This window comes from Vulpes lagopus, chromosome X, assembly GCF_018345385.1.
Source record: "Vulpes lagopus strain Blue_001 chromosome X, ASM1834538v1, whole genome shotgun sequence".
Lineage (NCBI taxonomy): Eukaryota > Metazoa > Chordata > Mammalia > Carnivora > Canidae > Vulpes > Vulpes lagopus.
Window position 1 is genome coordinate 1400908 of NC_054848.1, and position 27092 is coordinate 1427999.

Genomic DNA, 27092 nt, shown 5'->3' on the forward strand with positions numbered 1-27092 from the left:
GGAGTGTCCTTCCCGGGCTCAGGGTTGGCACCTTTGATCTTGTGGCACCTCCCACGCCTGCAGGGAGCGGAGCTGCCAAGCAGGTGCGCCCGCTTCCCGAAGCGGAGGGAGGCCCACCGGCACCAGGTGACGATGCCAGTTTCCCTGCCCGGCCGAGGCTGGCCGTTGAGCGCCGCTCCGGGTGGGCCTGCGGCGTGCAAGCGCTTGCCTCTCGGGCTCCAGGGCGTGGGGTTTGGCATCTGAGCTCGGGGCTCACGAGCATCTGGCAAAGGGACTGCAGCTTGGTTCATACTTTCCGCTTGAAACATCTCCTCCCTTCCTTCCAAGCCGGGAGACAGGAAGTCAACACATCGAGGGTGGGGTCCGGGAGGCCGGATCTCACCAGCCTCTGGGCTGCGGCCTCCACCGAGGCTCCTTCCTGCCGCTGCCAACCATGGGGAGCCGGTGGGGCCTCCTGTGCGTCACGATGCTGGGCTTTCTGATGCGCACACAAGGTGAGAGACGCTCAGGCCCAGGGGGAGCCGCGTGGGTGCTGGGCTGGCGCTCTGGCCGCTTTGCAAAACTCCTTCCAGCGCAGCTTCCCCCGAATACACGGCTGTGGGCTGTGCGTTGCCAGACGGGAATGGGAGGGACGGGCATGTGGCTTCTGGGAAGGCACAGGGGACAGGGGTCCTGCCGGCCCTGGGGGACGGGACCTGGACCCACCCGGTGCAGGCCGGCAGCGCCTGGAGGCAAGCCCCCGGCTCTGCTGTTTTGTTCTGCTTTGCAAACCCGGCCTGTCTTTCTGGGGCTTGATCTCCGCGGGGAGGCGGCGATGGGTGTTTTCAATTCCCCTGAGGGGCGGTATTAGCCCAGAGACACAGAGCGGGAGCACAGCTGGCTGGTGTGCGGGCGGCGCCCCCGGGGCTGGTTGGGCTTGGGGGTCAGGGCAGAGGGGAGAGCCTCTGCCTGATTGTGCAGCTTTCGGGTGAACGGCCCGCCCCTGGGCGCAAATGGAAACCATGTGAGTTGTTTACTACGCCCAGGGCTGCCGGGGGGCGCACGGGCTGCATCCCGGATACAGGGCTTCGGTGTGTTGGGGGCGAGGCCGGGGTGTGTAGGAACCGGAACGCACCCATGGGTGTGGGATCGAGACCCCCCCTCTCCACTCCGGGCATTTGAAGACCCCATTCCACGCATGGAAGGGCGGGCGGCAGGTGGCACGGGGTGGGTGGGGGGTGTCGGTTAGCCGGGGCGCCTCCTGTTTATCTCGACCGACACACGTTCAGGGAGGAGGCGTTGGTTGTCTGGGTCCCCAATGTGCTGTCGCGGGAGGCGCAGCGAGACGCCACCACCACGGGCAGGGTCACCTGGGACTCTCACCTGCGTGTGCATGTGCCGAAGGGCACACGGGAGTCTCCGCATGGGGGGTGATGCCAGGCCAGGTGTGCGGGCGCAGGGGCCACACGGGACAGCTCGCGTTTAGCGCAGCTGCAAACCCAGCACCTCCCGCGGAAAGCGCATCCCGGAGTCTATTGTCGTGACCTCGTGGGGTCAACGGGAGGTGGAAGGTCCCCACTCGGGACAAGTGCACCTGCACGGTGCAGGGAGAAGGGAGGGAAACGCACTCAGGGGCCACGCGGGTCCTCAGGCACCTGCGGGATCGGTTAGCAGAGAGCCCTTGTGCGTGGCACAACGCTGACAGGTCCGGCACACCACGCACGCCGCCGCTCGCCACGCAGCCGATGTCGCTGCCACGCGTGCCGCCGCCTTACAGGTGCGTAAACTGAGGCCCGGCAGGGTTCCGTCCTCTGCCTGCGGTCCCAATGAGGAAGCCGAAGCGGAAGAGAAACTTGCCGAGGCCAGCTTGTGGGTTCCGTCTGTCAGGAAAAAAAGGAAATATTTCTACGTATCTAAGATATGTCTCCATCGTCCCGCCAGAGCGACGATACCTTATAGATTCGCTCTTGTTTTCCGTGACCTACGTTCCCGTGTTCCCGTGCATCTTTTTCTCCTATTTTTCACGGATTGTGGCATGTATTCGTGTCACCTGCTGCATGGAGCTGTGCAGGGCATTTTGGTTTTGCTTCTGAGATGGTGCTATGTGGAGGATGCGACACCTGCCCAAGGCCAACAGGACAGGCCACACTCTAAAGACAACCAAGGGTGTCTCTTGGTTCTTGCCTCTTTCCTCACGCCTCCGACTACGTTGGACGTAGCCAATGTAGGAGTGTGAAGGCCAAAGCCAGTTGGGTCACTGGAGCCTGCTTTGTCACCAGGCCCATCGGCAGGGCCGGATCTGCCCAGCTATGTAGGGCGGCGCTTCCCGATCCTTGCTGCAGAGTCATCGGGGAGGAGCTGGATTAAAGGCACCACGAAGGCCCTGCCCCTTGAGCTGCTCATTGGGCATGTGGGTGGGACTCGGCATCTGCAGGTTCAGAAGCACCCAGAGTCACGCCGTGCAGCGTCAGGGCTCCCTGGCAAGGATGATGACTGAGCACTGAGCCATCTGGCTGACCCCTGGGTGGAGTCTCATGGATATGTGGCGCCAGGAGGCGGCTGTTTTGGGGTTCCCCGTTCAGTGATGCATCATCAGCCTGCACGGCCAGGCCGGAAGTGACATCCCCTCGGGAGACATGTGACAGACCACCATTGTCTACTAGGGGTGGCTTTGCCGCCAGGGGACCCTTGGCAGTATCTGGAGTCACGTGTGGTTGTCACAACTGTGAGTAGGGGGGCTGGTGTCCTCAATGGGTGCCGCCCGGTGTCTGCTGCACACATCACAGAGTGATCCAGCCCCAAATGTTGCTAGTCCTTAGGCTGAGAAACCTGATGTTAGCTGTCTGCCTCGGTGTGTCTGTCTGACCTACCTACCTACCCACCTAAATATTGCCTGTCTAATATCTGTCCACCTCTACGTACATACATCTGTCTGCCTGTCAATCTACCATCTATCTGTCCACCCATCTATCCATCCATCTACTCATCTGTCATATCTATCCATACACCACCCATCCATCCATCATTTACCCATCCACCCACCCATCTATCCACCCATCCATCCATCTATCCATTCATCTACCTGCCCACCCATCTATCCATCCATCCATGCGTCTATCATATCTATCCATCCATCCATCCATCCATTTATCCATCCATCATATCTATCCATGCACCACCCATCCATCCATCATTTATCTACCCACCCACCCATCTATCCTTCCATCCATCCGTCTATCCATCTATCATCTATGTATCCATCCATCCACCTATCCATCATCCATCCACCCACCCATCTATCCATCCATCCATCCATCCATTCATTTATCCATCCATCATATCTATCCATGCACTCACCCATCCACCCATCATTTTTCCATCCATCCATCCATCCATCCATCCATCCATCCATCCATCCATTCACTCACCTCTCATATCTATCCATGCATTCACCCATCCATCTATCATTTTTCCATCCATCCATCCATCCATCCATCCATCCATCCATCCATCCATTTATCCATCCATCATATCTATCCATGCACTCACCCATCCACCCATCGTTTTTCCATCCATCCATCCATCCATCCATCCATCCACTCACCTATCATATCTATCCATGCACCACCCATCCATCCATCATTTATCCATTCACCCACCATCTATCCTCCCATCCATCCATCCATCCATTCATCTAGTCATGCATCTATGCATTCACTCACTCATCCATACATCCATACAACCAACTACTCATCTCTCTCTCTCTCATCATTATCATCATTATCATCATCCTCAATCTACAGACTCAGATATATTTTAAGGAACTGTCCCACAGGACTGTGTAGTTGGCAGGTCCGAAACCTCCAGGGCAGGCTACAAGCTCAGCTAGGATGCGACCCTGCCGTGTTGAGTCTGAGTCCCTTCTTCTCCGGGAAACCTCACTCCATTTAAGGCCTTCAGCAGATGAGAGAAGGCCCACCCACATTACGGAGGGGGATGTGATTCCTGGCATGTGACCGCAGATGATAATACCTGCGCAGTGACATCTACACTAGTGTTTGAGCAAACATCCGGGCACCATCGCCCAGCCATGTCGACACAAAATATGAACCATCCAGAATGTTTTCATATATCCACTTCCACTGCCCGAGACACCCACGCTGCTGGATTTCCAGAGGGTTCCGTGGTCCTTCTGCCTGTTCTCAGCACCCGGGCTCCCGCAGCTGTGTTCTCAGAAACATCGCTGTGTTTGTTTCTGTTGCAGGACTGGGGTGGATCCAGAGCTGTTTAATCATGTTGCGTCCCTGCTTTCCCTGTGACCTTGAGCTGCGCCCTTGAAGGGGGCGCCTCGGTGGTGAGCGCAGCTGCTGTAGAAACGGCCCCGTTCTTGAGAACAGAGGGGGGCAGGGGATCCCTGGGTGGCTCAGCAGTTGATTGCCTGCCTTTGGCCCAGGGTGTGATCCTGGAGACCCGGGATCGAGTCCCACATTGGGCTCTGGACATGGAGCCTGCTTCTCCCTCCTCCTGTGTCTCGGCCTCTCTCTCTCTCTGTGTCTCTCACGAATAAATAAATAAATAAATAAATAAATAAATAAATAAATAAATAATAAATCTTTAAAAAAAAAAGAGAGAACAGGGGGCAATGCGAGCAAAGCGTTGTCCTCTTGTGACATGAGCGTGCAGACGGCTTTCCCGGGCGACGCTGCGGCAAACCGTTCTCCAAGAGTTTTCAAAACGTTTTCTTCCGATGGTGTTTTGTTTTTATCCTGGTGGATCGCCGTGAAATATGACCTGGACAGAGTGCCGATCCTCTGGGGAGGTAGATGGACTTTGCTGGGTGGCGGGAGTCAGGAATGCTGGGGGATGGGGTCCAGATGCAGAGTCCCCGGGCCCACTGCGTGGTTCTGGGGCCCCATCTTGGGTGCTTTCCTAGCTTCCCAGGGGGTCCTTCTGCGTCAGTAATTCGGGGAGCCCCTGCCTCCTACCCAGAGGACTTCAGAAGCACGTGGGGAGCATCTAGAGCCCCCACCCTAGATGACATCAATGGGCCTCTCTAATTTTCCACGCTCGGGGTGGATATGAGGCCAGATGCGTCGTATTCAGGGGTGTCTGGGGAAACAGCAGGGTCCCATGTGCATACAAGTCATACCCAAAAGGGGGTGGGTTTCCTTTTGCAAGTGAACAGAGCTGTGTGTGCTCAAGACCCATGACCATCCCTTGGAGTTTCCTGGACTTACTGACAGGGCTGCTCCCAAGGTGGCCCCAGTGGCATCAACTTGGAATATTTGCACGCTGCATGCACGGGGCCCCCATGGCCGGTGCAAAGCTGCCTGCCCTCCTACTTCTGAGAAGAAGCAGCCTGAGGCTCTTCTTTGGCTCTTATCTTCTTCAGTGGGTCCTGGGGGGTTCGGCCCACTGGACAGAGCAGGGAGGAAGCATGTCTTTCCTATTTGGACTGTGGACTTGCAAAGTGGGGTCCCCAGGCCAGCAGCAACCGAAACACCCCCTGGGACCTGCTGAGCAATGCAGTCTCAGCCTCGCCCAGACTTGCCGATCTGGAATCTGCACGGGCGCAGATGACGGGCTGAATCACACGCCCGCGAGGGTCTGAGAGCCACGCAGGCAGAAGGTCAGAGGTTGAGGAACAGCCCTGGTGTGCACGCAGCTCTCCATGCACGGCCTGTCTTCTCCAGGCACAAAATCTTTCCCTTCCACCGAGCCCTGGGGTGGGGTGAGCGCCTCTGCTCCATCCCACCAGAACGTCCCTCCCACGGGCTTTCGTCCAAAGGGCACCTGGGGACGCTGGTAACGGGGACAGCTGGTTGGCCTTGCATGGGGAGGCTCAGCTGTGCTCAGCTGCAGGGCACGCCGGACAGGGTGGGGCTCCAGGGGCGGCCTGAGCCGCGGGGTCACCTGCTTGGCTCCACAGAGCAGCCGCCGGGCCACCCCTGGGCAGTGTCCCTCATGGCGTCCCCGCTCGTTCGCGCACTGAAGTGCCCCGAATCACAACCCGGCCGTCTTGCGTAACCCTTGCTCCCGGTGCACACGGAAACCTCGTGAGCGCCCCAGAGACTCATGCACTTGCGCCGAGCTGTTCCCGCGGCCGTGCACCCACACCCGCCTGGGCCTTGAATAAAGAAAGAAAACCTTATATGAAGAAATATGAATACATAAATAAATGCCTGGAAAAGCATTTTTTTTCCTGTGGGGGACATGGATGCAGGGATGTGGGCTCGAATCACAGCCTCTCGGAGCCTGTCTGCGCCCCCGCGTGGGGGACGGGCCACCATGCGGACCCGGTCCACCGTCTTTAAAGTCCACGGCGCCGCGTGATACTCATGCTGTGCTTGCTGGTGTTTTTTCGGCCTTTTGCTCACGGCTTGCCTGGGGCCCATTCTCTCCCTTAGATCCGAGCGGGTGGTCCTTCAGCGCTTGCAGGGGACCCTCGGGCGTGCGCTTGTGTGCTGTGCGTGGCGGCCGCGGCCAGGCGGGCAAGTGGTGGGGCCGCGCTGCTGCGAAGCCCTGGCGTCCGCGCGGTGTCCTTATTATTCCAGCAACAGTCCTGCGGTCTGCATGTTGCCGTTTGTCGCGTCAGCTCAAGGGTGTGTGTAGAAGCTGAGAGACCCGGAGTCACACGTGCAGTGGGGATCGGACGGGAGGGTCCGATCAGGGGTCAAACCGGGCTGGTGTTCCCGGTCTGGTACTTGGAGACGACAAAGTTCCTGCAAATACTACTCAAATACCCCAGAATAGCTTTTTCTAAAAAAAAAAACAAAAAACAAAAAACAAAAAAATAGAAAAGAAAAAAACCCACAAAATGGGGAATGGGGAGCAGGGGACTGTTGTGCATAATGGTGACCGCAGCCTCCCCAGTGGCATGACCTGCACCGTAAGCCCCCCGACCCCGGGATGTCAGCGGGATCGCCAGCCTCACGACCCCGGCACACAGGACGCTGCTTCCTCCTGGGGTCACAAATCCGAGACATGTGGCTTTGATTAAACGTCCCCGAGCTAGCTAAGCGAACGGAGAGCTGATCACAACACATCTTGGGACACGCGCCCCGCCTCCTGGGCTCCACGGTGGAAGATCGTGGCAACGGGAGCGAAGGCCTGGTGAGCAGCCTCCAGGCCGGTGGGGGGGCGGGGTTTCCCAGAGGCTGAGCCCCCGGAGCAGCATCGGGAGCCTGCGACACCTCCCGGCCCAGCTAGGACCCTAAATGCATGGTGACCCCCGCTGCGGGGCTGGGGGGGTGGCTGCAGCCCCTCGGGAGAGCACGGGGCATGCCTGCTGGGTCCCTCCGGGCCTGGAGGACCAGAGTGTGCTGCACACAAGCGCCTGACACTGTGTCGCCAGCTGATGCAGGAGGCCACCGGGTACAGCGCCCTGCATACCTGAGTCCGGCCCACAGGGCAAGACCTAGGGTGCAGCTCTGGCTGCCTGGTCACCGGCCCTCATCCCTGCGTCCCAGGGCTCCACCCGGTGCTGCTGAGAAAGGAGGGGGCGTGGAGCGTGGGGGGTGGCGAGGCGGGGACAGGCATGTGAAGGCGTGGGTGTCACGGCCGGGTGTCCCGTGCAGATAACATGCAGAGGCGTTGGCTGATCTGGGACGCCGGGCGTGGTCGGAGCTGGTTGGAGCAGTTTAGTGGGTGCGGGTGTGGTTTTGGGGGGCTGGAGCTTCGGGGGCGAGGCACCCCCAGCACAGCAGGGCGATGCTTATTGGTCAACCTGCAGGGCCTCCCCTTGGAGAGGGGCGCTTGCACAGTGGAGCGCACAGGGGGCCCAGCAGACCCCCCTTCCATGGCCGCCCACCCTGTGTGCCCCCTGTCCCCCGAGTCCCCCAGAAACCAGCTCCTGGTCTGGCACCTGCACCTGGTGCCCCGTGGGTGACCCTCCCTCCCCGATGTGCTCAGTGGGATTGATTCCAGCAGGGGAAGGGCAGGGGGCACGCAGCCGAACGTTCTGGAAATGGATGGAGCTGGTGGTTGCTCCCGCTTAGGAGCACTTCAAATGGCCAGATACTAGCTCAAGGAAGCTGCTTTATTATTTCTTTTTTTAAAAGAAGATTTTATTGATTTATTCATGAGACACCCAGAGAGAGAGAGGCAGAGACACAGGCAGAGGGAGAAGCAGGCTCCACGCAGGGAGCCCGACATGAGACTCAATCCCAGGACCCTGGGGTCACGCCCTGAGCCCAAGGCAGATGCTCAACCTCTGAGCCACCCCCAGGCGCCCCTCAAGGAAACGGTTTAAAAAGAAAAAATGATGGAAACGTCTTCTGATGTTCCCTCGGTGACGCTGGATGCGGCCGAAGGCGGAAAGGCCTGTGGGAAGGAGTGTCCATGGGCTGCAGACAAACTTGGGGCGGCCGGGGCCGCTTTCAGCTCATCCTAAACATTTACTGGATCTTAATTTTTTTTTTTTAATGTTTCGTTTTGTTTCAGACAAAATGCACTTGCTTGTGGGTCACCAGGTTAACTCTTCCAGAGGGAGCAGGTCAGGGCGTGCGGGTAAAGAAAGCACCAGGTGGTGCAAGCAGCTGCAGCAGCTGCCGCAGGGAGGCCTGGGATTGCACAGCAGCAGAACCACCGCCCCCAGGGAGCCCACCCCGCCCCCGGGAGCCCCACTCCCGCCCTGGGGCCCAGGGAAGGCTTTGTCACAGGGCCCTGTTTGCAAAGCAAAAGTAATAACCCACTGCCTGGGGCTTGGCTCTGGGGAGCTTTGGGGTCGGTGAAATAGGAGCTTTGGGGTCGGGGTGAAACACGGGGAAACAGCCGGTTCTGAGCCTCGTCGACGTTGGGCTTCACAGCAGCCGGAGCAGCAGGGTATACAGCCACCTTCCTGGGGGCCGCCTCTGCAGAAGGGCTGCAAGGCCCAGTGTGTGGATTTTGTGGGTTTTCGTGTGCGTCCGCCTGACTGCTCTTGTCTGCCGTTCAGCCCCTTTAAACATGTTACTTTCTCTCCTTTGGGGTGTTTTGTCTCAAAACGGTGCATCGGTCATTCACCTCCTCCTCCAGGAAGGCCTCCAGGTGTGCTCGCACAGGACATGCCCTTGCCCGTGGCATGCATTGTGGTCCTCGAGGCATCCCGCCCCTGCCTTGAGGGGTGCTCACGCGCCTGTCCCCCTGAAAGAGCCGGGCACGGAGGGCTTGTGGGGCTCATTGGCACATGCCCAGCACCCAGCAGTGTCTGCAAACGGCACGCGTCCAGCAAACAGGGGGACAGCAGGACCCTCTGACCCTGCGCTGAGCTCTCCCGGGGGGGTGAGCTTTGCACCAAGGCTCCTGTCTGGCTGAGCGGGGACACGGGGCAAAGAGGGAGTAGCCAGGAGCTGGCACCCCTGACGCTTCACGTCCCAGCGACTTACCCGCTGTCCCCTCCACAGGTCAACGTGACTTTGACTTGGCCGACGCTCTGGATGACCCCGGTAAGTGGCCGTGTTTCCCGGGGGCTTTGCTTCTGCAGAAGCTCTGGGGTTGCTCTGGGGTCTGGAGCGCCTCCCTCGCCAGCGGGGTCTTGGGCTACATCCATGCTCAGGCTGCACCCGTGGACGCTCACACAACGTTTGTTGAATGGATAAGCACATAAGCATCGTTGCGGAGGCAGGAAGTAGGTCCCTAAGCTCGTGTCCACCTCTCTTACCTCTGCTCGCCAGAAACGGGGCCGCTTTCCTGGCCTGCATAGTACCGTGGGCTCCCACCTGTTGTGCATGGTCTTGGCTAAGTTAGCCTCTCTGCAGGTGTGCAGAGTCTCTCTCCATCGCCTGCGGAAAGGCTGGGCTCTAATTTCCGTGCTAATGAGTCGAGCTGATCCTCTGGCTAAATTCCTACCCCCCCGCCCCCCGTAACTTTGCCCAGCTCCTGGGGAAGTCTGGTAGCTATGGATCGTAACCGTGTCCCGTTTTTCCCCCTACTTATGCAATGGGATGTGTGTTCAAAACACGAGATAGGGGCCTTGGAATCTACACTTTGTATTAGAGTGTTGATGGTTCCTTCTGTGACTTTTGGACACGTTGTCAATGATTTATTGAATTCATTTTCTCTTTGTTGTTTCACAGAACCCACCAAGAAGCCAAGCTCAGGTGAGTGATGAGGCTGCTGGCCAGAAGCGAGCGAGCGCCCTGGAGCTGGTGCTGCTCAAAGCGTGTGCGAGGCTGTTCACAGGGGCGTTGGGTGTGCAAAGGGGCTGCAGGTGTTCACGGCAAACCCTGCTCATTGGGAAAATGCAAAACCTAGTCATGGAGAGACATTAGCGCGTCCCTAGCAGGATGGCTAGAACCAAAATATGCAGAATAACAAGAGTCGGTCTGGGTGTGGAGAAATCAGAGCATTTCTCCGGTACATTGTTCATAGAAATGGGAACTGGTGTAGCCACTGTGGAGAACCCTCTGGCAGCAAATCAAATAGCAAAACAAAACAAAAACAAACAAACAAACCCCCCCCCCAATTTTTCTATGTGATCCAGCAATACCACTCCCAGGTATATAGCAGAAACACTGGAAAGCAGGGAGTCTAGCACATGTGGAGATCCACATGCACAGCAGCATGATTCACAACAGCAAAAAGGTGATGACAGTCCTAATGTCCATCAACTGATAGATGGATGGATGCATGCGTGAATGCCTGGATGAATGGGGGGGTACATGGCTGGCTGGCTGGATAGGTAAATGGATGGATGGATGGATCTATGGATGGATGGATGGGTGGATGGATGGGTGGATCGATGGATGGATGGGTGGATGATGGATGGTTGGATGGATGGATGCATGGATGCATGGATGGATGGATGGGTGGATGGATGGATGGATGGATGGGTGGATGGATGGATGGATGGATGGATGGATGGATCGATGAATGGATGGATGGATGGATGGATGGATGCGTGGATGGGTGGATGGATTGATGGATGGATGGATGGATGGGTGGATCGATGGATGGATGGATGGATGGCTGGATGGATGGGTAGATGGGAAGATATGTAGATGTGTGAATGGATGGAGGGGTAGATCAGTGGATGGATAGGTAGATGGTGGAATGGATGGTTGGATAGATGAATACATGGATGCATGCCTAGATGGGGAGAACAGATGGATGGATGATGGATGGGTAGATGGCTGGATGGATGGGTGGATGGATGGATGGATAAAAGGGTGAATGGATGGAAGAGTGGATGGATAGAAGGATGGATGGATCATGGATGGGTGGATGGATGGATAAAGAGAATGTGGTCCACCCATACACTGGAATATATGTGTACCTCACATGCAATACACGTTATATAGCATTTACATTATTAACTTATATATAAAATATAATAAAATAGAATATATAATTTTGCATATAATATAGTATATATAACAGCATATATAATACAGATGTAAAAAATAATCATAATATAAAATATAATGTTATTGTATGTAATACGGCATATATAGGATGCAGCATCTATAGTATACATAAAATAAATGAATAACCATATATATATATAGAATAAATAAAATAAAAACATTTAGATGCATCTGGGGGGCTCAGTGGTTGAGCATCTGCCTTCGGCTCAGGTCGTGACCCCAGGGTTCTGGGATCAAGTCCTGCATTGGGCTCCCTGCGAGGAGCCTCCTTCTCCCTCTGCCTGTGTCTCTGCCTCTCTCTCTCTGGGTCTCTTGTGAATAAATAAATAAGTAATCTTTTAAAAAATAAGTAAAATAAAATAAATATATTTATATTCCGTAGCATGTAATGATATATAGTACATACATAGCACAGAGATAATATATATTACATATAGCACTTACATAAGTCAATATAAATTGTATATAAAATATTTACATTATATATAATAAAATCTAATATTTAGTTGTATATAATATGTGTCCTGTAAGACATATCAACAAATAGGCAACAAGTAATGCACAAATATGAACAATGTTGTTAAGATAGAAGAGAGACACACAGGAGCATGCTCAGTGACAAAGCATCGGCATCGATTTAAACGGAGGCGCCGGGCGAAATCTCCGCCTTTTTAAAAAATTAGAATCATCGAAAAAAAAATTAGGATTATGGTTTTTAGTCGCAAGCTGGTCTTCCAGTTCAGTGGGCACCTGCCTGCCTGCCTCCTGGGCTGTGTGGCCTGAAAGGTAGCTTCCAGGAGAGCGTGTGCGAGTGTGCGCGCGCGGGTGAAGTGCGCACCTGTGCTTTTCTGTGATGGCCCATCTACAGGCCCCGGGATGGGCCGCGAGTCCACGGCCACCTGTGCCCGCCTGGGCAGCGAATGGGACTAAAACAGGAACTGTGTAGTGGGGGTGTGGACATGCTCTCTTTATAGGGTGGTGGTCGCAGAAGGCGCTTGGTCCCCTAAGAACGCTGTGTCGTGTTCCCCGCAGACCTGTACCCAAAGCCCAGACCCCCGTACCAGCCCCAGCCCCAGCCCCCGCCCGGGGTGCCGGACCACGGTGGAGGTAGGTGTCCCCAGCCCTCGGCCTCCTTGCACGCAGAGCCCGCCTTGTCTTTATGGGGTGTCGGGTGGGTTCACCGAGCTAGGAACGGCCAGGTATGCGGGACACCGAGTCACCATCCTGAGCAGCAGTACCCACCGCGGGCAACGGAAGTCACTCATTTTATTTCCCCTTGCTCCGAGCGCCGCATGTGATGCGCTCCTGGTGGATTTTTATTTTTATTTTTATTTATTTATTTATTTTTCTGCCTGTGATGGATTTTTTAATTAGGCTGCGAGCGAGCTCCTTTCTCACTTGTTTGTAGCTTTGCAAATCATGTCCCGTTCCTGAAAGCCTCCCCTGTGCACGCTGTGCCTGATTGCAGGTCACCTACTCTGCGTGTCTCCTTGGCGTCAAAAACCTGCATGATGCTGTTCCCATAGATATAATAATAATAATAAATAATAAGTAAGAGCTGATCTGGACGGATGAGGTCAGTAGAGCCCTTTGCAATCCAACAGCCCCAAAGCCCTAGAAGCTGACCAGGTAGGGCGCTGGGGGCTGGCCTGAGCCACGGGCTTTGGGAAGCGTTGGTGGAAGCCTGTGCGCTGCGCCCTGAATTCCGTGCCTGGCCCGTGGCCGAGACACGCCGTGACCTCCCTAAAACCGCCTTGCTGTTTCCCCCCAGGGATCTACCCAAGGCCCAGGCCGCCCCCGCCCCCGCGCCCGCGCCCGCAGCCCGGCATTTCTGACGGCGGAGGAGGTAAGCGCGTGTGGACGCAGCGTGCGCGTTGGGGAAATGCCGAAGATTCTCGAATAGCCAGAGGCTCTTTGACAAGCGGTCCAGTGCAACTTGGGGGGGGGGGGGAGGGGACTGGAGGACCTACCCCTGAGTCCCTCCGTCAGGGAGCACGTCCTCAACCGGTTTGCTGGGAGGCGCCAAACAGCCCCCTGCGCCCTCCCGGAAACCCTGCCCTTTGGGATGCGGTGTCCTCCCCAAATCCCTGCGCGTGGGATGCGGTGTCCTCCCCAAATCCCTGCGCGTGGGATGCGGTGTCCTCCCCAAATCCCTGTGCCTGGGATGCGGTGTCCTCCCCAAATCCCTGTGCCTGGGATGCGGTGTCGTCCCCAAATCCCTGTGCCTGGGATGCGGTGTCGTCCCCAAATCCCTGTGCCTGGGATGCGGTGTCCTCCCCGAATCCCTGCTCATGGGTTGCGGTGTCCTCCCCGAATCCCTACCAGTGGCATGGGGTGTCCTCCAAGATGTTAATGAGGGGTCACGGCTCATAGATGTTTCCAGACACCCCCCCTTTACGCAAAACCCATGAGCTATGTTACAAGCGCTCCGGCGCCCCGAGACTCACCGTCTGGGAGACGCCGCCACGTGCTTCCTCTCCACGAGGCCTGGCGTGGCCCCAAACGTGCACATGTAGCTCTTAGGACCCCGGAGCATCCGTCTGCATAAGAACGCCCGTGTGCCCACCCCGGAGACCCGTCCTGCCGGCGAATGAGCGGCGGCAGGAACACGTGCGCTTAGGTCCCGGCGCCCTGGCGAGCTGGAAAGGGTCCGGGGGCTACAGAGCGCGCCGCACAGGCCTCAGGGACGGTCTCTGCTCCACCCCACAGGGTACTTTGGCAACACTGACCCGCAGGACGGCCGCTACCCGCCCAGGCCCAAGCCGCCCGCAGGTACGTGCACGGCCTCTCTCACCTGAGTGCGGAGGTGCCGGCGAGGCCGCGGCCCCTCAGGGAAGGTGGGGTGTGCAGGGCATCCGCGTCTCACGTGGCGTCGGCGGGCGTGCGCGCACCTGTGCCCTCGGGAAGGTTGCATCGTGGGCGCAACTAGCCACGGGGCAGAGGGCACGTACATGTGGACACGTGTGTGAGCGTGTCTGTGTGTGTACTTGCACGCACGAACCTTTAGGTGCTCTGCACACACCTGTGCAGGTGCCTTTCTGCGTGCGCTCCTGTCCACAGCATCCTGTGCGCAGCGCCGCGTGTGCAGGACTTTACAGGTACGGCTCCCCACCCTGCGGGGGTGCGTGTGCGAGCCCTGCATACACGCTCACCTGTGCTCCTTTACACACGCGCACGTCCACGCGTCTTCACTTAGGCCTGTCGTCCTCACAGTGTGTACATACTCCCGTCTCTAGTCACGTGTGCATCCTTTTATTCATATGCACATCAACACCTGCATATGCACAGGTCTGCATCTGTACGTACGTACACCTTCGTGTGCGTCTGTATGAACACGGTCATATACACACGTGTCTGTGTATCCTTACGTAGGTGCATATCCCTTATGTATATGCACGTACCTCTCTATTGTCATATGCACGTAGATGCCCCTTCACAGATATTCACAAAAACACCTTAAGGTACACGTGTACGTCTTCACTTGGCTATAGGCCCTTTGTATATGTTCTTATTTACATGCTTACGCGTGCGTCCCTTTACACATGTGCGTAGAGACACCTTTATATATTCATGTCTCCCTACATCTTTGCTTACGTACATGTACCTTTATATACACTTATGTGAGCACTTTTATCTACATAGTGTCTGCATGTCTTTACTTCGACATATATCCCTTATAGATGTATGTTCACATTGATCTATTTTTTATATTTACATATATATCCCTTTATACACATATTTATATATCTTTATGTTCATGTATAGATGCCTTTATATATTCACGTACACACCTTTATATACAAATGTCTCTATATATCTTTATATGTATATATATCTTTATATCTTTATTATCTTTATATCTTATTTCTATGTGTGTCTATTTGCACATACACTTTGATAAACATGTACGTATAGATATTCATTTGTGTGTGTCTATATATATATCTTGATATAGGTATTACGTACCTTTATGTATACATAAATGTTTATAGTGCATACATACACCTTTATATGTGTGTTTATATATATCTTTGTTTATATATTTTATATACATACACACCTCTGAATGTGTATATATACTTATATTCGCACGTTTATACACATATACTTCTGTAATAATGCCTGTGTATACCTTCGTATATGTATGTATACGTATATCTTTATATGTGTGCATATATACATTTATTTATGTACATATATAGTTTTACGTTTGTATGTATAGTTTAACTATATACATTTGTATATGTATATCTATATATTCATGTCTATATGCATTTTTATGGAGGTTTAGTTTTATATGTACACTACACTTTCATATATGTATATTTATATACATACTTTTATTATATATTTATTATGTATTATATATTCATTATATTTTTATCATATATATTCATTACATTTTTATTATATAGTAATTACATATTACACATTCATTATATATTCATTATATATTATATATTCCTTATATTCATTATATATTTATTATATATTCAACTTTTATTTTTATCATATATTATATATTCATTATATTTTATCATATATTATATATTCATTATGTTTCTATCATATATTATATATTCATTATATATTACATATTCATTATATATTCATTATATATTATATATTTATTATATATTCATTATCTTTATTATATATTCAACTTTTATTATATATGTATTATATATTATATATTCATTATATTTTTATCATATATTATATAGTCATTATACTTTATTATATATTAATTATATATTACATATTCATATATATTAATTATATGTTTATTATATCTTTATTATACATTCAACTTTTATATCTTTATCATATATTATATATTCATTGTATTTTATCATATGTTAATTATATGTTACATATTCATTATATGTTCATTATATATACATATTCATTATATTTATTATATATTAATTATACATTACATATTCATTATATACTCACTACATATTATATATTCATTATATTTATTAATCTTTATCATATATTCAACTTTTATTATATTTTTTATCATATATTATATATTCATATTTTATTATATATTCATTATATATTACATATTCATTATATATTCATTATCTTTATTATATACTCAACTTTTATTATATATTTATTATATATTATATACTCATTGTATTTTTTTTTAATCTTTTTTTTAAAATTTTTATTTATTTATGATAGTCACAGAGAGAGAGAGAGAGAGAGAGAGAGAGAGGCAGAGACACAGGCAGAGGGAGAAGCAGGCTCCATGCACCGGGAGCCCGACGTGGGATTCGATCCCGGGTCTCCAGGATCGCGCCCTGGGCCAAAGGCAGGCGCCAAACCGATGCGCCACCCAGGGATACCTACTCATTGTATTTTTATCATATATCACATATTCATCATGTTTTTATCATATATTATATATTCATTATGTTTTTATCATATATTATATATTCATTATATTTTATTATATATTAATTATATATTACATATTCATTGTATACTCATTATATATTATATATTCATTATATGTTCATTATATCTTTATTATATATTTGATATATATTCATTGCGTATTAATATTAATTCTATATATTATTACATATTTATTCTGTATAATATATTTATTATATTGATTTATTATATATGTTCATTGTATATACTCAATATATATATTCATTATATACATACACACATGCACCTTTATTTGTGGATATGTGCACATAGACCTATGGGTGCATAGATGTATCTTTACACACACACACATCCCGGTGTACATAAAGCTTTCATGTGACGCTCTCTCCACCCCTGGCACGTGAACACCTGCACAGAATTTCTCATAGGTCAGGAAGGGCACAGGCCCCACGGGGCACACCCGTGCACAGCCCTGGGCTCCAGGCTGTAAGGCATGAGGCTTTGTGCGCAGCAGGCGAGGCTTCTCCCGTGCTTGCTTGTGCGATGTCCTTCCGGAGAGGTGAGGACTCGTCCCCGACCGCTTGCCGGTCGCACGTTGGTCATGTGGCCGGGCCGGGTGCACACGCTGCTCTCTCCTGCCGTGTGTGGCGCCGCGAACAAAGAGCGTTGTCTCTAAGGTTCCCGCTAGAACGCTAGAACGCCAGTACCAATGCCTGGCTTTTCACCAAGAACGTTCATGCTGGGGTTCGCCTTCCCGGTCTTCCCGGCTCATAAACGTGCTTCTGGGTTGGGGTGTCCGGTCCGGCTCACATCTCTCTGCAGGAGGAGGATGCACCTGCACTAATAGGAGCCGCCTATTAGTGGGAAGGCCCCGAGCTTTCCCCAGGGGGTCTCTTTTCCTCCTAGCACGTTGTGACCTCAGCTGGGCAGCCCTGGATGTGCCCTGATGGCCCTTGCTCTTGGCACCGTGTGGGGCTCCCTTTGGGGTGAGTCCTGGGCACGGCTTTGGGGCCATCACCCACGTGCGTCCCCAACCTGTGCCTTCTCTCCCGCAGGAGGCGGTGGCGGCTACTACCCCGGCAACGACGGCTACGGTGGCACTCACGGTACGGCCAACATCCTGGGCCAGAGGGTGGCGGGTGGGCAGGCAGTACGCAGGGACTCCCGTGTGGGGCCCGGGCACGGCCTCTCTCTGGGCGCTGGGCATTGGCGCTCTCTCTGCTGGTGGCCGGGGCTCGCAGCCCTCTCTGCACGGCCGTGTGGCTTGGCGGTGGCCCTCCGTCCAGGTGCCCCGCCACTGCCCGCACACCTGTGTCCAGGTAGCGGGAAACGGAGCGGCAGGTACCAGCACTGAGCATGTGGACTTCGGCCAAGGAACCGGGGGGCCCTTTGTCAGGCGGCCGACCTCCCGCCAACAGAAAGCACTCGGGGGGTCCGACTCTGCCAAGAACGAACGGAAATGTCCAAATGTCCGCAGGAGTGGCGCGTGCAGTCGTTGCTGGCCGGGGCTTTCTCGCCATCGAACCAGCAGACCTTGAATCCCTCAGACCCTCTCTGCCCCCGTAAGGGAAGATGGAGAACACGACGTCATCGCTGCGGAAAGCAAATGCTACGGATTTTTTTTCCGCTGAGTTACAATTGACACACAAGATTGTATTCGTTCTCCGTGTGCAACATGATTCGGTAACTGATCACAGATCTAAGTCTAGGGAATGTCCATCAGCCACACAGAGTTGCAAATTCTATTTTCTTTGCATCCATTGACGCACATAGTTACAAATTCTATTTTTTTTTTGCATCCATTGGTGCACCGTAGTTGCAAATCCTATTTTTTGCATCCATTGGCGCACATAGTTACAAATTCTTTTTTTTTTTTGCATCCATTGGCGCACCATAGTTGCAAATCCTATTTTTTGCATCCTTTGGTGCACACAGTTACAAATTGTTTCTTTGCATCCTTTGGCGCACATAGTTACAAATTTTATTTTCTTCATTGTTTTATTTTATTTATTGATTTGATAGAAAGAGAGAGCATGAGCGGAGGGAGGGGTCGAGGGAGACGGAAGCATATTCTCTGCTGAGCACAGAGCCCAACCCAGGACTCGATTCCAGGACCCTGGGACCATGACCTGAGCCATCAGCAGATGCTCAACTCACTGAGCAACCCAGGCGCCCCACAAATTTTATTTTTTTTATCATGAAATGACAACCTTGAAGATGTATTCCCTTAGAAACTTTTAAACACAGGATATAGGATTGTTCATTAGGGTCCCCAGGGCTTATTATTATTAATCTTATGACTGCACGTTTGCCTCTTTGGCTCCCGTTCGCCCATCAATCAATTTATAGATGGATTTCCAGGCATTATTTTCCTTTTGTTTGCCATCTTTTAAGGGATTGGAGCATCCCTAGTGAATTGAGTGACTGTCTTTTTGGTCGAAAATAATATTTCAACAGTGCTTTTGCAAGGCGTGTGGTCCTTTTAGACACGTGGTCCTTCCCATGAATCTTCCTAACCTGTGAAGTGTAAATCATTATTTTACACCTATTTGTACAAAGTAAAGGTGAAGCATGGTGCTCCTGCAGTCTGCTTTAAGGGGCAGACAGACGTCCACCACCCTATAGACGGTCCCGTCCCCATAACGCTGTCTCTACAGGACGCACAAGCCTATATGGGACCCGGGACGTGTCAAAGGTCCCAGGTGAGCCCGATGAAGAGCTGCCTGGTTGAAACTGAATGTGCCGACGTGATGCTCCGTCATGGTCCTTCCATAGAAATTACAGGACAAGTTTTTTGGGATATTTTTACAAGCAGCCACGCGGAGTGTTGTGGGGTCAGATGATGCCCTCACATCCCCCAGGCCAGGGAGGTGTCCTGGTCCGGGGATGTGTTTACTCTGAACCTCTGAAGATTCTCCCTCCGTGAGCACCTTTTCCAGAGCTTTCATTTCCATCTTTGCCGGATTTGTAAGCGGGAGAGAAATGCCTCACCCCGCAGTGTTCCCCGGGAACCCTAAGAATGCCTACGTCGCCTCCTGCACCCCGGAAATGAGGATACTGATCACACGCCACCATTTCTTGGGGACCTGTCTCCCCCGAGTGCAGAGAGCACACGCGTCAGGATGATCACTCACCCTCGGGGCAAAGTGTCTGCAAAATGCGCCGAGGTGTGCGGCGGGAGCCGAGGTCCAGCCCGTGGGATGGATGCTCAGGAATTCTGTGTCTGGACCGCTGGCCTGTGGCCCCGAGCTGCTCACACGAGCCCCGAGGATCCGGTGCATGCAGCCGGTGACCACGTCACCCGCGGCTCCCTGGGGGTGGCAAAATGCGAGTGGCGCGTCCCTTCCTCGTGCACAAGGGGCACCAGTCCTAAGAGGTGATGACCTCATCGTAGTGACCTCATTTTACCTCCATTCTCAACCTTGAAATCTTTAAAGACCCCCCACCTGCAAGCGGCGCCCCGCCCCGAGGTCCTGGGAGGCTCGGCCTTCAACATGTGGCTTTCGGGGAGGCGCACGGCTCACTCAGCCCTAACCCCCCCCGACCATCCACTTGGAAGACGCGGCTCATCATGTCGCCCACCGGGGTTTCGTGAGCACCCACAAATCTCTTCCGTTCCCAAGCTAACAAAATTGGCGTCAAGCATTTCGTTGGTCTTCTCTTGTTTTTGCTGAGAGGTTGGCCTCCGGGTCCAGGAAGAAGGTGCCCCGAATCTCTGTTTCCCGGGCCAGGATGAGTCTAGGCTGTGCCCAGGGCGGGCCGGCAGCGGAGGGCCCGGGGGCCAAGTCAAAGCCCGCTCCTCGAGGAGGCGCCTTCCGTGGGCCCCGTCCCATGCGCTGCTGAGGCCGTCGGGGCCGTGTGTCCTGCAGGCTGCCCTCTGCCCGGGTCGCCGTGCGCTCAGGGGCCACGCCGGGTGACCGGGCCCCTGCCCTTGGACCGGCCCGGCGGCCTGCAGGCGTCCGCAGCCTCCCGCCGCCTCTCGCTTCGGGTGTGCTGGCTTTCTGAGCGCTGCCACCGACGCTTCTGGAGCATTCTCTTCCGTTTCACGCATCTTTCTGTCCTGCAGGAGGCGGGCGCCCTAGACCCAAGACTTACGGGAATACCTATGGTAAAGGACTTCTTTCTTGCGAGCCATGTGGGGAGCAGCTGTCCTCGGGGAGCACTAACACCCTGTCTGGGCGCTGGCGGGAAGCTTGTCCTTTTGTCCCCCCTGCGTGGAAACTAACTCACCAGCTGGGTCTAATTTGCGTCCTCACCGGTCGGCAACGTTGCTTTGCACGCAGTGAAGCCCTACTTTCTTGCAAGGAAGTAAGCGCTGCTCACAGTTGATAACGTGTGTGTGTACATGCATGTGTGTGCGCGTTAGTGTTCACCTGTGCATGTGTGCAAGTGTGTGCCAGCGTGCTTGCATGTGTGCATGCATGCGAGCACAGTTAGGGGTGTATGTGTGCATATGTACGTCTGGGCACGTGTGTGCATGCGTGTGCACCTGGCTGCACACACATGTAAATGTGCTAATGCACATGGGCATGTTTCACATGTGTGCCCCTGTGCACATGTGTGTGCACACACGTGGATTTGCACGTGCATGCCTGTATGTATCTGTGTGTGCACTGTGTATGTGTGTGTGCAGACGGATGTGTGCGTGTGTGTGTGTGGGGCTTGTACGCATGCCTGCGTGTGTATTAGCATGTGCTCTGCGTGTGTGGAGGTAGGCATATGTATGGAGGTGTGCACGAATGCATCTGTCCATGTGTGCACATGCGAGTTGTGCTCATGCACCAGAGTAGAGATATGAACACTGTAGATGTATGCACACATGTGGAGGTGTGCATGAGTGTGTGTGCTCGTGCACACATGTGGATGAATGGATCTGTCTATGTGTGCACATGTGCACATCGGTGTTTTCATGCACATGTGCATGGACACTACTGTGTGTGCTCTTATACACATGTAGAGGTATGAACACGTGTGGAGGTGTGCGCGTGTGCTCATGCACACATGTGGAGGCATGAACACATGTAGAGGTATGAACACATGTATAGGTATGAACACGTGTGGAGGTGTGCGCGTGTGCTCATGCACACATGTGGAGGCATGAACACATGTAGAGGTATGATGCACACGTGTGTAGGTAAGTGTGCACGACAGTGTGCTCGTGCATGTTGCACACATACATGTGCATGTGTATATTCCCTTGACCCCGTGTGATGAAAGCTGCATTGCCCTGTCCCTTGCCCCCTTGCCCTCGTCGCCACCCCCGTCCCGGGGCTGAGTGTGCAGCCCTCCTCGGCCGAGTGTGCATCCCAGGGCCGAGTAAGCGCCCTGCAGAGACGCCGTCCGCGGGGCCGCGAGCTGCACGCCCAGCATGTCCGCAGTGCCCGGCGGGGGACGCTTGCTCCATACACCCGTGACCGTGTGCCTCTCTCCTTGCAGGCGGAGATGGACACTCGACTTACGGCAACCCCCAAGGTAGCGCGTGGGCGCCGCACCCCATCTTTAATATAAACACGCTCTTGCACAGCGCCGTGGGCGGGCCAGCGTGGGCGTGACGCACTGTCACAACTGACGGTCTTTCCTGGAGCAGCGGCTCTTCTTAGGTTTGGCAGGAAGCTGTGGAGCACAGCCGTGTGCCTCCCTGGCGTGCTTAGCTCCCCGGGGGCGCACAGAGGGAGGGAGGACGGTGGATCTCGGGCCGCAGGACCCCTCATGGCTCTGAGGGTCCGGTGGGGCGCGTGGGCCTGTCCCGGGGACACTGATGGCTCCCCTTCCCTTGACGCGCACCAACGGGGAGCCGAGAAGGAGATCCGTGCACCTGCCTGGTACCAGACGCGGGTGGTTCCCATCCACGGAAGCGAGGCCTTCCCCTTTCTGGGAAGTGCAGATTTTTGTCGCACGAGGGAAAAACCAAAGCTTTGCCGTCCTGTTGCCTGCAAGGCATCAAGCAGGGCTGCGTGCGTGCATCCAGAGCTTGGACGGCGGGCCTAGCAGGCTACATTTGGGTTGAAAACGTACTTTTTGCTCAAGAATACATTGCCCCTTGGAAAAAGGTACAAATGCATCCAATTCCACAAATACCTGAGACACCAATCAAGTGCCTCTTATTTGCACTTTTCGTCCTTGAGTGTCCTGAACGGGTAAGACGGGCTTGATACTCTCCACACCGGGTAGAAACAGAATCCCTTCCTCTGGCTCCTTGTTCTGATTTTTTTTTTTTTTTTTTTTTTTTACTTTTTTTTCCCCTGGGGTTGCAGGTCGGGAGGGGGGCGGAGGTGAGATTGTTCACCATTTAGGATGATGGGCTCTGTGGCGGGCCACGCGCTTTCTGACACCCCGTTGCCTTCCCCCGCAGGCAACACGGTAGCGAAGATCGTGTCTCCCATCGTGTCGGTGCTGGTGGTGACGCTGGTGGGCGCGGCGGCCGGTTACTGCCAGCGCAACAGGAGGAGAAACTGTTTCACGCCAAACGGCAAGTTTCAGGGTCTCTGAAAACACTCTGGGGCACCGGTCACTAGGCAGGCCTATTTCCGGGTACGCCCCAGAGACCCACTTTGCCTTGGGAATTTTTTTTTTCTGGGACTTTTGATACACGGGAATGTGAGAGAACCATGCACGGGGTGCTCCTCCTTGTGTTTGCATTTTTTTAAAAAAATTATTTATTTATTTATTCATGAGACACAGAGAAAGAGGCAGAGGGAGAAGTAGGCTCCATGCAGGGAGCCCGACATGGGACTGGATCCCAGGTCCCCATGATCAGGCCTTGGGCCGAAGGCCGATGCCAAACTGCTGAACCCCCCAGAGATCCCTGTATTTGCATTTTTAAGCAGCTTTGTGGTTTAGCTGCCAGCGGCCGCCAAGAACTCACTTACAGGGACACCTGCTAAGCAAGCCCCCAGCGGGGCCGACACCATTTCGATTCGTCATAAGGGGCCCGGAACATGTCTGGGTGGAGCGTGCGATTTTTCTGTTCCTCTCCAAAGAGAAAAATATAGAGGCCCCGAGGTGTAAGCCTTACCGTTCAATTCCTAGGCTATGCACAGACCCCTCGGAAATGGGGGCGCGGGGACAGGGCGCTGTGGCTTTCTGGTTTGGGCTTTCTTTGGGGGAGGTGCAGGCTCCTGGGTTTGGAGACTCCTGCCTGGTTGGCCGTCCGTGGGGTGCAGAGGTGTTGGGGCCCTGGGGACCTGAATGCAGGGAGAGTCCAGAGACTGCATGGGCGGGGGGCTCTATTGCACAAAGGAGGTGAGGGTGCGTTGAGGGGTGGTCCTCACAGCAAGCACCCACGTCTGACTCCATCTGGGGTTTGCCGGGTGCGTCACTCACACCCATCCTGTGTCCCTAAGGAAACCTGCAGGAACCCTGTTACAGGTGAGGGTGTTAAAATCCCAAAACCTGCCCAGGGCCTCCCTCTGCTGGCAGACGGGCGTTACTGACCAAATCCGGGCACCCGTGAGCTCAGGTCTACACCACATCCTGCCTCTGGAAAGCTTAGGGGGAAACAGAGTCTCTGCAACAGCCCTTGCATTGGGGGGAAACTGAGTCTCTGCAAAACACCTGGCATGGCTGGCGGCTTGGGGGGGAACCGACTCTCTGCAAAACCCCTTGCATTGGGGGGAAACAGTCTCTGCAAAACCCCTTGCATTGGGGGGAAACCAAGTCTTTGAAAAACCCCTTGCAATGGGGGGAAACCGAATCTCTGCAAAACCCCTTACACTGGGGGGAAAGAGTCTTTGCAAAACCCCTGGCATTGGGAGGAAACCGAATCTCTGCAAAACCTCTTGCACTGGGGGGAAACCGAGTCTTTGCAAAACCCCTGGCATTGGGGGGAAACTGAGTCTTTGCAAAACCCCTGGCATTGGGGGGAAACCAAGTCTCTGAAAAACCCCTTACATTGGGGGGAAACTGAGTCTTTGCAAAACCCCTTGCACTGGGGGGAAACAGTCTCTGCAAACCCCCTGGCATGGCGGGTGGCTTGGGGGGAAAGTGAGTCTCTGCAAACCCCCTGGCATTGCGGGGAAACCGAGTCTCTGCAAAGCCCCTAGCACGGCTGGCGGCTTGCATGGTCGTGGCAGACCCACGGAGCATGCGTTAGGATTCCTCCTTCATCAGGGCCACGCAGGCATTTCAGAACCCACGAGTGTAGACTTGAATCTTGCACTTTTAGGGGAGGGTTGTCCACCTGAATTTTGCCCCCAGTGCCTCACCTTCCGTGACTCTTTCTGCAGCAGGTGGAGATGATTTCTGCTTTGTTTCTTTTTAAATGTGGGGTCGTGCCCTCCCCGTTTCTGGAGACTGGATAAACATGCCGTCGGGGTCTCCAGTTAGTTATTCTTTCTTCTTTTTCAAGATTTTATTTATCCGAGAGAGTGCGCACCAGCAGGGGGAGGGACAGACTCCCCCGCTGAGCAGGGACCCCCCCCCCCATGAGGGGCTCGACTTCAGGACCTGGAGATCATGACCTGAGCTGGAGGCAGCCGCTTAAGCAACTGAGCCACCCAGGCCCCGGAGCTCGCTGTCCTTCAGGGGGCAGCCCCGCCGAGAAGCTGCCCCACGTCGCGCGCACATGCCCCTTACGGGTGACGGGCCTGTGTCCCTAACAGCGGACTATTAAACACTCCCACCTCAGGGAGGTCAAGGAAACCGCATCCATAGAAGCGGTTGGTGCAGATATTACCTGGTGAGCACAAAAGTAGAGTCGGTGAATTCAGGACCGATGTTCCAAGCCCTGGGGAAAAAAAATAACAATACAAGGGAAAGCGTGAGAAAGGAGAATCTTGGTTGAACGCCCATCCAGAGAGCGTTATTTCGGGTTTTTGTGTTGCCCGTGACATCGTGTCGCTCCTGTTCCGTTTCCAGAACCAGCGCACGTCTGAGGGCTTCGGGCCGCCTCGGGAGAAGCTCGGCGTGGACGGGGACCGCGTTGGCCGCTGCTGTGACAGTCCCTTTGGTGGTTGAGGTCACCTGTCGCCCTAGAGAATCTCCTATGGGTGCAGCCGAGCCTCCGCGCAGAGCGTCCCGGGTGCTCCGGGACACCTGAGCACGCGTCGGGCCGTGCCACGATGACAGCTGCATCTGTCCGGGGCTCCCGTGGCCACGCCACACACATCTGCACGGTGTCCTGGGTCCCTGACACTACCTCTTGGTGCACATCGCCCGCAGGGTGCATGGCAGGGAAGGGGTGGCCCAGGGGATAGGGGTTTGCGGGGTTCCCAGCAAGCTCTACAGGGGTGATGGGACGGGGGCCTGACCCAGAGAGCTCGCACCCGTGGGTCGGGCTGATGTGGAATGCAGGATTCCCGCCACCCAGGACCCGCGTGGACCCGTGCGCCGTCCCGTGCCCATTGCGCACACACAGAGTCCGCGTTTCGGGATCGTGCGTGCATTCCCGCTCCTGTCCAAGCCATCCTGGGGGCTGGGGCGGGAGGTGTGGGGTGGGGAGCAGCCTGAGGATGCTGTATATTTTCCCATGAAACCATATAATTTCGGTATTTCTGGACCCATCGGGGACGACGACTGCAATCCGCACCTCTTCATTCTGTTACTTTTCGCTCCATGTTCTGTAGGTCATTGTGCTGTGGGCACCGCCATCCTTAGTTGATACTTTAAATATAGAAAACCTTTTCTTAGTTTATACCTTTTTTTTTTTTTTGTAACCTTAGTAGTAGGAAACGTTAAATGCTCAAGCATCTAAAATGCATTTACTACTCATTTGCTTCTATTTTAGGAATATTTTAGGGGAAAGGGGAAAGGGTCGTTTGGGTTTATCCGTATAATTTCATCCCACTTAGGTAAATGCTTGTAGAAGTTTTGGACTTTGCCAGAAATATCGGGATAGAGACAATCATTGACGTCTGGAACTCACGAAGAGGACCCAGGAAAGTCCTAAATATGCATATTTTGCACTCAGGATGATGGATTGGGAGCTCCGGCTCCGGTGTGAGCTCCTTTCTGGTGTGGTTAGAAGTGGGTGTGAATGTGAGCACGTGCACGTGTGTGGACACGCGTGCGGACACACACTCCCACACGTTCACATACACACCTACATGCATTACGAAACACACACATCCTTCTGGTTGGCTTATTTGTTTGTTTCCCTGTAACTCTCATAAGTACATCTTCGTCACAGCCAATAAATGTCAAGGAAAAAAGAATACCCCACGTTTGTTTGGTTGCCGAGTTCTTGTTTTCTGTCCTTCCCACTGGCGACCAGGAAGCAGCACCGGATAGGTCTACCAGTGAGGAGGCTACGCGGCCTGGTGGGCGTTGAACACAGGCCGTCCTGCATGGGGTTGCGTGTCCGTTGAGTGTTTGTGGCCTCCGCTCCATGCCGAGGGTCCCGGCAGTTGTTTGGGGACC

The 27092-nt window shown here is 53.4% G+C and overlaps 1 protein-coding gene across 1 annotated transcript; it reads left to right on the forward strand.

Moving 5' to 3' along the window:
* Positions 1 to 26887, forward strand: XG (Xg glycoprotein (Xg blood group)). Its single transcript, XM_041741900.1, has 12 exons — positions 1 to 83; positions 328 to 494; positions 9363 to 9404; positions 10035 to 10058; positions 12357 to 12431; positions 13096 to 13170; positions 14034 to 14096; positions 17792 to 17842; positions 20803 to 20844; positions 22173 to 22208; positions 23089 to 23205; positions 25593 to 26887. The coding sequence occupies exons 2-12, from the start codon at positions 434 to 436 to the stop codon at positions 25607 to 25609; spliced, it is 603 nt and encodes a 200-aa protein (XP_041597834.1). The 5' UTR covers positions 1 to 83; positions 328 to 433; the 3' UTR covers positions 25610 to 26887.
* Positions 26888 to 27092: the final 205 nt, after the last annotated feature.